Below are 14,412 nucleotides of genomic sequence, written 5' to 3'. Positions count from 1 at the left end.
GAAGCAACTGAACGAGCATCAAGAGCTGATATTCCTGGAGAACTCATCAATTCTTAGTAGGATATTTATAGTCCTGCTGATGATGACTTTTAAACATTAATTGTCTTTTTATTTTTTTTAATCATGAATTGCCAGGTCTCAGTACCTGAAGCTTCCCTCTCATCTTAAAATCTCTGGTCTGGAGAGGGATTTCTCTATATACATCAGCTCGTCATGCTTTTTTTTTACATCTCCTCTATTAATATTGAACAAAGTTTAAATAAGAGCATCTAACAGAAAGAAGGAGCAGAAAATGAAATATTAGAATCATTGTGGATATTTGTTTCTGCAGTTTTGGGTTGGAGTAAAGATATGGGCTGAACTTTAGGATTCTAGTATGGAATTCAAGAAAAAATAAGACTTTATGGTTTGGTTTGTTTTTTTGTTTGTTTGGTTTTTTTTGTCTAAAAGGGGAAAATTATGGAACTGGAGAAAACGTCTAGCAGAACAACATGACTTTCAGGTTGTTCTTCTGACTGTGAGACCTGGCAGACTGTGCAATGTGGAACATGCAGGTTTCCTATGAACCCGACGCTGTCTCTGGACAGTGGGCACATCGGGAGACGTGTCCTTTGAAACCAGTATAACTCAGCATGAGCAGTTTGAGCCAGCTAATGGGAACAGGGTAGAAAAGAGTTAATTTCTAGCTAATTATTTATCTCTGCCAGATCTGTGATCTTTCCGGTGAGGCACTCGAGCTACATCATTAATGAGGAAACTAGTGAGGAAATCCTCAGGAAATCCCATATCTGAGTGTACAGAGTCTCTGCTCCCTTCTCAGCTTTCACTGGAGGTGTTTCCCATCTAAAAGGCAGGCTTGATGTGTGAAAGTGAATAATAAACCCATTCCCCCAAGAAACACTTGATCTTCATCCAATCCATAACTCACCACAGTCCGACAGCAAGGGACCCCTTGCTGGCAGCGTCCGAAGGACCTCGAGTTGGGTAGAGGACAGTGGTCGGGGGAACAGGTACCCCCAGCCTGTTTGCATTGCACTTCATTATTAGGTGCACGCATGAAACCTGCACACAAAAAAAAAATCCCAGAGCCTTGATTTTCTTTCACAAAGAAGACTAGGAACAAAGTAGGGTTATAGCATGACACCAATATCAGAGTAGAGCAGACCCTCTACTCCGCTCTGGTGAGAACCCACCTGGAGTACAAGAAAGTACAATAAAGATATGAACCTGTTGGGGCAGTTCCAGAGGAAGGCCAAGAAGATGATCGGAGGGCTGGAGCACCTCTCTCAGGAGGAAAGGCTGAGAGAGTTGAGGTTGTTCAGCCTGGAGGTCTCCGGGGAGACCTTATTGCAGCCTTTCAGCCCCCTTAAAGGGGGCTTATAAGAAAGATGGGAACAAACTTTTCGGTAGGGCCTGATAGGCTTGATAGAAAAAGGGGTAATCATTTTAAACTAAAAGAGGGTAGATTTAGACTAACTATAAGGAGGAAACTTTTACAGTGAAACCTTTTACAGTGAAACATTTACAGTGAAACCCTGTTGCCCAGAGAGGTAGGAGATGCCCCATCCCCAGAAGCATTCCAGGTCAGGTTGGTCAGGGCTTTGTGCAACCTGATCTAGTTGTAGATGTCCCGGCTCGTTGCAGGGGTTTTGGACTAGATAACCTTCAAAGGTCCCTTCCAACCCAAACTATTCTATGATTCTATGATTCTGTGAATATTCTAGTCTGCCTGTAGACTGGCCCCATCCGTACCATTAAATTCCCTTATTTTCCAAAGTGGGAAGGTTCAATGCATCCAATGGACCCAGCTGGCGTCTTTTCATTGCTGAAGTCTTCCCAACACGCTGGCATCGCTAGCTGGTCCAGGACAAAAGGGACTAAACCCCATTTTATTTCCATTTCTATTTGAGGTTCTCCATATTCACAATCTTCCCTCTGCATTTCCTTTGATTTTATGTAGCTCTTACCTAAAGTGCCTTGGAGCATTAAGAGAAGAACAGCAAAGAAAAGGGAAAAGATCTTCATGTCCGAGTTCAGTGCCACCAAATACAACAGCCACTAAGAAAAAAACCAGAAAGAGGTTATGCATTTCTCCTACATTTGTCATTAGCTAATCCAAACGCTCTTTATGACATGTAAGCTGCAATTTGTTAATAAAAATTGTCATTTATGCAATAGAGTAAATCTTCTAGAACAAATCTTTTGAAATGCCACTTTCAGAGGAAAGATATCTTTGAAAGCATGTTGCATAAGATCAAGAAAATGCATTTATGTCTACAAAACATAAAAGAATTAGATGAATATTGTGGTTTTCTTTCCATCAACCTGGATGATATAATTTAAAAAAAAAAAAAAAAAGTAAGAAATGTGTAGATAATGACTTAAGCCATTCCAATTTCTCTGGATAATAAACACCCAGAAACTTTAATTATCCAAATAATAGTAATTTTTGTAGCATATGAGACAGTAGTAAGTCCTTGAAAATATCTTTATGGAAAAAGCTAAGGAGCCATTTATCCTCCGTCTCATAACACCTCTATAATGTGTGAAAAACTCAAAGTATCTCTTCACTGTCATTTCTTGCTGCAGATTCTAGTTAACTTTTGAAAATAATACAAACTACTATAATCATTCAGAATCACCATTATTGACCATAATAATCAGCCAAACACATTATTGAAATGGCAAACATTGTACATTTCAGTTGTTTATGAGGATTTAATTAAGCTGCAAAATTATAATTCAATTATAATGATTATTTTATTTCTAGAGAAGCAAGGAATATTATCAAAAAGATATGTATTTTTCTCCTTATGGGTTGAAACTGGTGTGGAAACTCTACACCTTCAGCTCACTCTAGAGGACTTCAGGAGAGGGGGCACGGTGGCCAGTCTGTCCTACCTGGTTGCTCTCAATGGGGAGTTCCATAGCGCGATGTCTTGCTCCAAAACAACTCTCTTTATATATTCCTGATGATGACAGAGCTGCCACAGACCGGCTGGCCAAGGACATGGGCTTCTCACAGTGATTCCCAGCAGTCGAAATGTCACTTCCCAGCAGTCGATGGGAAATGGTGACCATTTGTGAACTCCCTCCCTTTTCTCTGGTCCATCAGTTGGCTCTTCCAAAAAGTACCACACCCCCACACCCCCTGGTTTGTGTACAACATATTGATCCATGGTGGGCTGTGAAAAAAAGGGCCCTGGGACATACATTGGAAACTGCTTGTTTGGCTCCAGCCAGGACCTAATTCTTCAGGGCTGTCCCATGGCCATGGTGCCTGGTGCTGATTGCAGAAAGGTCCTCTCTGAAGCCTGGAGATACCTACCCCAGCACCTAAACAGCTGTGAATGTTCCCTAAACATTAGGGAAGTGCAGTTTTTGCACAAGACTTTAAAAAAAACCACAATGTCCTGATAAGTCTTGAGTGCTGTAGATAATGTCTGGAGAGCAAAGAGGGGTTGAGCACCCAGCCTAGCTCAAGCAACCCTTCTGCAGCAGCTCAATCATACAGAAGAACACGCTTATCTGTGCTTATCTGCACCAAGAACATTTTCATTTTTCTTGCATTTACCACACCTATATTCTATTCATTGCAGAGGAAATAACTATTTTTTGAATAATTAAAGTTTCAGGGAAGCACGCACTTCCACGCACCCACTTTCTAGGTGGCCAAAGGAAACAACATCTACAAAACATGCTTTGGTCAAACATGAGGACAAGAGGAAACGGCCTCAAGTTGCGCCAGGGGAGGTTTAGATTGGATATTCGGAAAACTTTTTATGCTGAAAGGGTTATCAAGCATTGGAACAGGCTGCAGGGAAGTATTTGAGGCACCGTCCCTGGAGGTATTTAAAAGACAAGTAGACATAGTGCTTAGAGATATTTTTTGGTGATGATTTTTGTCAGAGTTAGGTTGATGGTTGGACTCAATCTCAAAGGCCCCTTCCAACCTAGGCGATTCTATGGTTCTATGAGCCCCCGTAGGATTAGGGCCAGAGAAACTGATGGCAGCCCTGCTGAAGGCTTCCTGAAGGACCCAGGTGAGTCCAGAAAAACGATGTTGCATTTTAATTATCATACTACTAAGAGTCTGGAAAAAAATCCCAACATCCTCGTACTCCAATCAGCCATCCAAGCAGCATCCACCTCCGCAGTCACCTGCCTGCCAGAAGAGGGCAATGAAGAGCTAATACTGAAATTTCTCTCCAAGAGCCTTCTTCAGTCAAGAGTAGGTAAATTATTCTGACAACAGGGTTTTATGTATTTTCTTCTTAATTATACTGATGTCTTCTGATCCCCGGCGTTGGTATGTTAGTGAATTATGCTTTCTGACAGTCCAATCTCAAAGCCCTCAGTGTTTTGCAGCCTGCTGTGGACTCCTGCAATGGACAAGAGCCCAGTCCTCACTCTGAAAATCATACTGACCCTAACAGGTCACAGAGGCTGGTCCAGGGAGAAGGACCGTGGGATGTCTTTTGCCTCAGCAGCTGGAGACAGCCAACAATTAACGCCTAGGGAGGTGGGACACATTTGCTTCCTTTAGAAATCATCAGTCTCTGTGTCACAGGAGCCCCAAATACTGTTTACTTAGCCCCAAGTTATATGACAGGAAAAATCCAAACAGATTATTTGACTGCTCAGAAAGAGACAGCTATTTCAAATCCCATCCCTGTTATTTAATTGATGGAACATGCATTTGTGCTTTACAGTAGGCAAGCACATTTGTTTTTATTGTTTGTGTTTGTTTTTTTTTTCTTTGAAAAAAAGTCTTACTTAATCAAATGATGAAATACAAGGAGGCAGAAATAAATACTGTGAATATTAAATTCACAAATGGGTTCCTGGAGGCACAGAGCTCTGAACTGAGCTTTTGGGATCTGGCAATCAGTCACCTCTTGAAAAGGACCTTGAAATGGGATAAAATTACTCTTTCTTCCTTTTTCCCTCTTTGTGTCTGTGCCGGCTGCCCAAACTGGTACAAAACAGAGCAATATGATATGATAATGAATATGAATCAAGAGAGGGATAAGGTTTTCAACTAATTAATCATATCTGTTGTTATACTTGATGTAAAACTTACTTTAAATTTCGTAAATATGGTAATTATCTGTTATTCTAATTACAGAATATTATTATTGATTCTAAATATTGTTTTGGTTACTCAAGCTCACAAAAAGTATACTTTTGCCTAACCTGTTTCTTGGCAATTAAACACATATAATAAATGAACGAATATTGCATATCAATTAATATTGTATACTGGAAGTATTTTGACAGCTCTATGTCTTATGCAGTTTCTTTTCTCTGTGGTACTGCAAAGGATACTGTGTGGGGCCCTAAAAATCATGTTATTCTCTTACAGAGACAACAAGTGCAAGCACATATATGTATATATATAGATATGTGTGTGTGTGTATCAGTATGCCTGTGTATATGTACACATATATTCATAATATACAAATATTCTGAGAGAAATAAAGGCTGAATTTTCTAAACTGCTTTATATTTTATCTTAGCTGAAGAACACATGAATAGAAAAGACTAATCCAGATATTCTAATTTTCTAATATCCTAGTTTTACTCAAGAATAGCCAGGATATTAATTTAAGTAAATTTATTTAGTTACACATATACTATAATGATGGCGTTTCTTACTCTCCCATTTCCCTGCAGTCCACCTACCAAATGCACACTGATATATATATATATGTATATATATATTTATATATTTATATATAAAATGTTCTTAATGTGAGCCTGTGGAAGGACTCTTCTGGCTTTTTATCTCTCAGTATGCCACTGACTCCTGTGCTCTGTGAATATCCAGGTCTCGTTTTTTTTTCTCACACTCAGACAAATGTCACCTGAGATTCCACCTGGCCTTCCCAGCTGCTCCACCAAGGCTTGGTCTCCTCTCTCCTGACCCGTGTCCACCAGGGGGAGGTCTCAGACAGTCCAGAGCCCTGCAAATTGCTCTAGATGCTGGTGTGGAGGCAACGGGGTTAAGCCCTTCGTGTCTGTATTATCACCTCCGTCATGCCGCAGCTTACCTCTGATGATGGGATGTCCTCAGCCAACCTGAAGCCATAGAATCCTTTACCTTCCCTTTGTCATCCTCTTCCTCCAGTGTCCTCTGTGCAATGACAGGAAGAGTTGACAGACCTTTGGTACAATTGCCCAATGCTTGTCCTTGTGGCACATCACAATTTACAAAAAAAAACAAACAACCTCATGAAATCCAGCCAGGGAACAGCCCTGCTGTCCATTCAGTGGCCTTGGTGAGCCCCGTGGAAACCTGCCCAGACCTGGCTTGGCCAAAACCTGCTTGGAAATCACAGACTGAGCTGCCCCCTGCTCCCTCTGAACACAGAGGGTGGGCTGCACCTCTCCCCACACAGGGACTCCCGAGCTCAGAGAAGACATAAGCAAACAGAGGATTTGCCAGCTACTTGCAAAGCCCTTGAAATATGAGGGCAAATGTAGTTCTTGAGGAACCAGAGAGTGAAAAATCATCTTTACGTCTACAGAGCAACAGTAATATTTGTCTGAGCTTCACTAACTGTAATGCAAATCCAGATTTTACGCCGGATGGAGAATTTATCCAGCTGGGACAGACACATAGATTTAGACAATCTGAAGGTGGACATCTCGGCTACCTTCCTGTTCAGGGCACTCAAACAACCATAAAGCTGATAGCTGATCTTGAGGAAGATATTCACAGAATCATAGAATGGTTTGGGTTGGAAGGGACCTTCAAGACCATCCAGTGCCACCCTCTGCCCTGGGCAGGGACACCCCCCACCAGACCAAGTGGTTCCAAGCCCCGTCCAACCTGGCCTTGAACACCTCCAGGGATGGGGCAGCCACAGCCTCTCTGGGCAACCTGGGACAGGGGCTCACCATGCTCACAGTCAAGAATTTTTTCCTGATATCTCATCTAAATCTCCCCTCTTTCAGTTTAAAGATATTACCCCTCATCCTATCAAAGGGGGGCTCCTATTTCCAGCAGTGAGATTTCTTAAAATCATTCACATGAAGTCCCACAAAGAGAAACAGCCCATTTCCATCCACTTCCTCTCCCAAATGTGGCATCCCTCCTGGGCAGCTAGGTTTCTGGTCCTCCTGGTTACATGATCCAGAAGGTCTGTAAAGCACTGCAGGAATCACCAGGGGAAGTTGGCTATGTCCATTCTGTTGCACCGTAATAAAAATAAACGTGTCCCTGGAAACAGTTGTTACAAAGTGTAAATTCAGGACTCCAGAACTTCACAAAAGTTTTAGATTCCTCCTCCTCTTCCTTTAGTCCAAGGCGGCTTAAGCATGTTTACACATATGGCCCAATTCAACCGCTCATACAAGTTTTGGGCTGCTGCAGTACTGGGTTGCCTGAATCAGGAATTATCACAGCATTTTTTAAGGCAACATATTTTTTTTCCTTCACATAAAGAAGCCATAACCAAGCAGTCCCTGGGCACTCCTGCTCCAGTCCAACATCACCAGCGCAATTAATGTCCATGAAACCTGGTGCCACTCTGCTCCCATCTCCAGCACCAGCCCCACCTAGAAAATTACCCTTCTACCCTGCGTTCCTGCAAGTCTGTGTTGCTTTTTTCAAGCCACACTTTTTTCCAAAGGGAATAGAGTAGACACAGTTCTGCAACTGTCAAAAGGGAAAACAGTTGGAACCTTTGGATGAGGGTACCACAGATCCAGACCTTCTGCCTGGTGGGACACAACAGAGCCAAGTGTCTGACGGCCAAGCTGAGAGCATCTGTGTGCATCTGGGTCTTCCCACCATCCTCCAACTATGGAAATGAGCTCCTCGTGTCATGGGTTAACAAATCTGCTACTGCAAGGCATGGCTTGACTTTAAATTGTTGGCTCATAGGCAATTATTTGTTGATATCTTTTATGGGGTAAAACTGGAGCAGAGAGTGGGATAAGGAGAGACACATCCAGAGGAGACGGGGTAGCATGGGAGAGGCGGAAGGTCCAAAAGGAAGAAGGACCAGGCATCTTGTCAGGATGGGGATAAGGAAAGGTGGAAAGAAAGAACATTTCTTGCTGTTGCAGAAAGGGGCTGTGTGGGGTTTGTAATAACCAGAAAACCACATAAATTTGCCAGGCTAAAGGTAAACCTGGAGGGAAGGTTTGGTCACCACTAGATGCAGGCGACAGGGAGGTCTGCATTTCTCCATGCCAAAAATCTCCTCATTTGACTTTGTTCACTGATAAAATCCATGTTAGAGATTCAGAGACTTTTGTTTTCAATGTGTTCCCTGTGAAAAAAAAAAAATGCAGAAAATTCCTTCTCTGTGCTGTGGTTGTGGACCATCAGGGGTTTAAAAACACATGGCCAGCTCCATCGGTCGCTGCCATGGAAGAGGAGACTGAGCCTCAGCAGTCTCTTTTCACATGTGCTTTTCACATGTGCTACTCATCCTCCCTACCCTACCCTGGATTATATGGAATAAACTGTCAATAAAGATGTCCTGACAGAGGGTGGAGTTAATCATAGAATCATAGAATCCTAGAATGTGTTGGGTTGGAAGGGACATTTAAAGGCCATCCAGTCCAACCCCCCTGCAGTGAGAAGGGACATCTTTAACTAGATCAGGTTGCTCAGAGCCTCATCAAGCCTGGCCTTGGATGTCTCCAGTTCTTCATATGGTTTATACTTAGAGCAGAAGGGTTTCAGAAACAGGAATTGCTGCTTCTGTGTCCCAGAAAGGACATAAACTGAGTAAAAGCAAACGTGCTTATGGCTCAGAAACTGTAAAATTTTTACAGCCTTTGAAGTAAATATTTAATGTTTGAATGCCTATATGTATACTGATCCATGTATATAATATGTATATACAAATATACATGCACAAGTATATAAAGAAAATTTGTGACTTCTGACTGGCGTTCAAAACTGGAAGGATCAGAAATGAAATTTCTTCTTAATAAACTGCTTTTCTTTCATAGAAAATTTGGGAAATAGATTATGAGGTTGGCAGGTGTGCTGATTATCCTGCCAGAGGCTGGGCAGCCTGAGAAAGGTTGATATCGGTAAGGACAGTGAAACAATGGAAAAAACCAAGAATAATCCAGAGATGAAGCAGTAGAAATGAAAATGTGATCTATTATAATATTTTATATGAAAGATTGTATTCCTGCTATAATTTCATACCTCAGAATTTCATTATGCACTAGGCTATTAACTTTGTAATTAATAAGCTGAGACGTAAGCAATGTTTATTCTTTTACTGACATGGGGAGGAAAGACAACCAGAAGGTTGGATGTAAAGGACAAAATGTTATGAAGGGAAGAAACGACCACGCTACTGCTGCAAATTAGAAGATGAAGCTGCGTACCAAAGGCAGAAAAAGGAGCCTGTGGGACCAAAAGGAGCAGTCATTGCATGTTTCCAGGTATTTTACGTAACCCTGTGGCCTAACGTATCTTACACAAATGTGGATGGTCTAAGATAGGTTGCACAAAGATCAGGGACTTTGTGGTGAAAGCAGTCTCAAAGCGGACTCTCCTTTCTCATTGGAAGACACCAAAGTACCGGACAAATTTTTCTGGAAAAGGCTTTTTTTAATTGGCCCATGAGTGGACTGCCAGCATCCCCAAATCTTTACATAAAGAGGCGTGTTTGGGTCTGGAGCAGCCGCTGGAGAAGAGACAGACAGCGCTGGTGATCCTCCACCTCCTCCACTGGTAACTCCTTGCCTGGTTCTGGCCAGGCACCCTCACCTTTTCGCCTCTATACACTTCTTTTCCTTTCATTAATCTCAAGTTTAATGAGTATTCTGCTTTCATTAACCCCTTCCTTCTAATGACTCCAGTGCGTCCGGGCTGTATGTGTCCTGCAGAACCGTGGGTCACTTGCAGGGCTTGCAGAAGGAAACTGTGTTTGCTGACCTCCAAGAGGAGTGAACCCAGAAACCTTCACTCAAGGCATCAGAGAGGGCTTGTGGGTTAAGAAATGTCTAGCTGCCTACAGAAACAGGCATCTGGCCAGCCCAGCACTTCAGAGTTGCATTTTGAGCTACATATCTTGCCTGAATTCCAGTAATATTTTGAGGCAGTTGTCACCTTAATTGATGTTCAAGTGACACAGACGTCTTTTTTAGACTTTCTGAAGGACAACCATTGGTTCAGTCTCTGAACACTTTGTGAACTACATTGAAGTGAAGGTGAATAATCTGTGGGTCTGTATTAGTTCCAGAGTAACCCGTCTGGTGTTGAACAGATCCGGAATATCTTTTTTTTTTCAATGCAAGAAGATCAATATTAAAAAGCAAACCCACAATAGAATCTCAAAATAATTTTGGTTGGAAAGGAGTCCAAGAGTTTCTAGTCTGAATCCATGCTCAAAGCAAGGCTAATTAGGTCAGGTTGATTAAAGGTATATTCAGTGAAATTTTTACTATCTCCAAGGATGCAGTTTTCACTCTGTTTTTCATTCAAGTCCACCGTATTTTATAAGATTTTGGCTTTGGTCACTCTGGGCATGTTTTAAGCATCTCCCAGTGAGGAGGGGACCCTCCAGTGTCTTTCGGTCTTGTGGTCTCTACTCATTACAGGTAAGGAATTCACATCCCAGCTCTGGCCATGAGGATCCTCTACCAGCTCCTGGTTGTCCTCTTCATGATGCTCCAAGGGGCTGCAGGTAAGGTGTGAGGGGGGTAGAGAGAGGAATTAGAGAGGGGAGAAAGAGAAAGCATCCGCTTTCGATCGCTTTCATGATAAATGACTATTCTCTTTCCACTGTGCAGGTCAGCACTTCATTCCTAGGCCATTTAATCCTTGTGCAGCCCAAAATGGACGCTGTTTCCCAGGGATATGTCGGCGGCCATATTACTGGGTTGGAACATGTGTTAATGGATTCTCTTGCTGCAGAAGGTATGTAGAAGTGCAGGGATCACCATCACAATGACTGATAGCCTCCTTAGCTTTTGTCCAGAGCAACATCTTAGAGGCACAGTTCCTGACACCATCCAGTCTTCCATCTCCAATGCCAAAGCTGCTGGCATAGACAGTCCTCAGGGGACGTTCGCTCTGGTGCCATGAAATAAAGAGAACCTCACTGCAGAAAAGCTACCGGTGGGTAACCTGAGACTCTCTCTTCTTCACTGTGCAGGGGGTGGCGTGCCTGAAGGCTGCCTGGATACTCCTTGGAGATCCTTTCTGCTTCTACCGAATGGCCTCTGAATTACCGTGATCCCATTGTTCCTGGTGGCACCAGTTCCTGCTGCAACGAAAAGCTCTCAAAAATATTCCTTTGCAGTGAAGCAAACATCAGTATCTGCAAAAACATAAATATAAACCAGGCAACACCATGGAAAATATTTCTTTCCCCCCTTTAATAAAATCAGTTACAATGACATTCATATGTTTGAAGCTTGGGTGTTTTTTGTAGGGAAGGAGGGGATGTTTGTCAGAACTCTTGCACCACGGGCAATAACACACGGGTGGGCTTGTGGCTCTTACAGCTAGACATTTCTCCTCTTGCACCCCGTCATCCCCCAAGGGAAAAGGGAGGTCATTTCATCCCCCGCTTCCCAATAGCCATATCCCTGGAACACTCCTGCATTTACCATGGTATTTTTGTCAGGGGTGAAATCTAGCTTCCCTCTACGATGATTGCATGGGTGCTTGGGTCCAGCAGATACACATTCTGGTGGTTTCCATGCTGCTTTTTGAAGGTATTATGGTATTTTTGACTGAGATGTCAGAGACAGAATTCAGGCTTTCTGTCTCTTTTTCCCTGCCATCATGGTGTAGCAGTGTAGAAAATGCCAAGATATCTCCAGATGTTTCCTTCAGAGGGCCTGGAGGCATCTGAGAAATTTCACTTCTGAGGGGACCTCACGCAAGAGAAAACCAGGAACATTTTGTATAACACCAGACCTGCGACAGTGACACAAACCGGGAACAAGGGTACAAAGAGGGAAAGAGAAAGACACTAGCAAACACATTTCCAAAAGTTATAGATGTGCAACGTAATGATTCGGACATTGTCTTCTCAGAAGCACTGTAGTGTGAAAAGGGGCAAAGCGGTTTTTGGCAGAAAATAAACCCCCTTGCGTTCTAACACTCCTCACCGAGGTGGGAGGCCAGGTGCCGCTAGGTTTAAATTCTGAGTGATGCCCAATTCAGCACTATCAGTCCAATCGCGTTTAATACGTATTAAACTATTACGATTTGCATACACTAATAGTGGACTGCACCTTCAGTCTAGTCGTGCTCCTGAACTAGCACGGCCACTCTCGAGTCTTTGGTCACGTTCAGTGAGAAACCAAAATGACTGGCTACTTAAAAAAAGTGCAGTTTATTTAAGCAACAGATATATAGGTTCTTAGGGTTGCCGGTGATAAATACACTGTCTGCAAAGCACGTGCAAATGAAAGTATTGTTACATATACAAAACACGCGACAAAGTTCTAAAGATACAGCCTGGCTATAAATGTAGAAAAGAGAGTCTCTAGAGAAATTTCTAAGTTTACCAAGAAAGCACTAGGTATAATCTAAGTCTTACCTAAAGGCGTCCCTATGGGGGGGAAGAGAGGCTCAGCCCGTCGACTGCTCCCAGAAGTCACTGATGTAATTCTTTGAGATGATGTCTTCCCTGGGTATCCCCCCTCTCTCGGGCTATTTTTATACTATTTGTTATCTTCAAGGTGGAGTTTGAGTGACTTTAGTCATACATACTTTTATTATGATTGGTGTAAATTTTTCTCGCTTCACAATTAAAGGTGTAATTTACGAGAAATTCAGTGCGCGGGCTCAAGGAGGAGTGGTCGCACCTTGGAGGTGGGTAGCCTTTGGGATGGAGGTGTGTTTTGGTATTATAATGACGTTATAATGAGCAAAGTTCGCACAAAGGACAGCATTTCATCAAAATTTGACAAAATGTTGGCTCCGAGTATCGAGCGGGCAGCTAATTGGCAGCTTATCTGTTTCCTGGTATCATCCCATTCCCATATCCACTATACATCATAAGGTAAAGCCACAGAATAATTGCATCCCGTCCTGCACCTCATGTAGCTTATCAAGGAACCACAGATGTTGGATTCTTCATGCCAACTGTGGATGTTTTCTACCTCAGAAGCCTCTTGATTTTATACTTTTCCTTAATGTGTGAACAATGCTGTACTTTTGTATTTTTAGCCAATTTAGTATTTATTCCACAAGCACTTGCTACATGTGCACAGAACAGCACCCAGCCACATTACCAAACCAAGATGGTTTTGTCTCCTAATGGCTTGCTGGGTGGCTTTGGAGAGGTGGCCATGTATGTAAAAAACCCTCTGAAGGGGAAATTCTGGCTTTGATAGAGACACAGCTCCCATTTATACTGTTCGCAGGAGCTCGCAGGAGACGCTGTAGCACAGCATCTCCTAATGCAACATTTCTGGGTTTCTTGTATTTCCTTATGTTACTTTTGCATTGATTCTATCACCCTTATTGTAAAGGTTTGTACTTCAGATAAAAATCTTGACAATTTCTCTCCATAAACTATAAAGGAAGAGCAGTGAAAACAGCTTGGACTTTGATGTTTACCTTTAGGGCATCTAGAGTTTGGTGAGATCACTCCTTGTATTTGTCTCTAGAAAATATGATTCGATTTACAGAGATTCTTTGGGTTTCAGAAGCTTTAGGCTACATGGCCGGTGCCAAGGGGCTTTGAACACGCACTATGTGCCTGTCAGTCACAGTGTGGTCCTTACACCAAGAGGCTGGACTCTGCACTGGTAACTGAAACCTTCAATTAGCTGCCAAGTCAAAAATAAGATGGACGGCAGATTTGTTCATACAGGTGTTAATCTCATCATTTCTCCCTGGTTACTCAGGATAACTACATGACCATTAAAGACTTCAGCTTGATTAAATATTTTTTAGTATACTGTTAGAAGTTTATGACTGTGTATCCATTCATTATTGACTCAGATGATCTATACTTGGGTGAAATCTTTATCTGCTGATTATAATGTGGTACATGGCTTGCAAATTCACTTATGACTATAGAACAGCATCTAAATACTGGTTATACTCCTTTTGGTGGATCTACTTGGGCAGTGTAACTGCTGTTAACAGCTTTTTCAGCTAACCTAGAAGAGTCTGAATTTCTATACTAACTATACACTCCAGAGTGGCATCAAAATACCTTGATCTCCTGTGCATCGATTATGCCTTATGGTGAGAATTCGGTGCAGCACACACAAGTAGGCTAAGGGATGATGTTACCGCATGACTGAGGAGCAGTTTGTGGTTATCTAGGCCACCAACCATCACTGCTGTTCAACCAAGCTCCTCTTGGGAGCACATGAAAACATCTGCTCTTTGGCAAGCTGAAGGGGCTCAGCCTTTTGTTGGTCCCGATGTTCTAGCTATGCCTGCATACAATGACTTCC

At 42.5% G+C, this 14,412-nt stretch overlaps 1 protein-coding gene across 1 annotated transcript; it reads left to right on the top strand.

Annotated features, from left to right (window-relative positions):
- The first annotated feature begins 9,589 nt into the window (after nucleotides 1-9,589).
- Nucleotides 9,590-11,265, top strand: LOC134512463 (ostricacin-3-like). Its single transcript, XM_063327831.1, has 4 exons — nucleotides 9,590-9,712; nucleotides 10,582-10,667; nucleotides 10,774-10,900; nucleotides 11,139-11,265. Exons 2-4 carry the CDS (start codon nucleotides 10,610-10,612, stop codon nucleotides 11,152-11,154), a joined length of 201 nt encoding a protein of 66 aa, XP_063183901.1. The 5' UTR covers nucleotides 9,590-9,712; nucleotides 10,582-10,609; the 3' UTR covers nucleotides 11,155-11,265.
- Nucleotides 11,266-14,412: the final 3,147 nt, after the last annotated feature.

The sequence above is a fragment of the Chroicocephalus ridibundus genome, chromosome 3 (genome assembly GCF_963924245.1).
Source record: "Chroicocephalus ridibundus chromosome 3, bChrRid1.1, whole genome shotgun sequence".
NCBI lineage: Eukaryota > Metazoa > Chordata > Aves > Charadriiformes > Laridae > Chroicocephalus > Chroicocephalus ridibundus.
The sequence above is the reverse complement of the archived record's forward strand: the minus strand, read 5'-3'. Positions and strand labels throughout refer to the sequence as shown.

Coding starts and splice junctions, on each gene's coding strand:
- LOC134512463 (XM_063327831.1), top strand. CDS start 10,610: ATGAGGATCCTCTACCAGCTCCTGGTTGTCCTCTTCATGATGCTCCAA. Junction 10,668..10,773: donor GATGCTCCAAGGGGCTGCAG/GTAAGGTGTGAG, acceptor TCCACTGTGCAG/GTCAGCACTTCATTCCTAGG.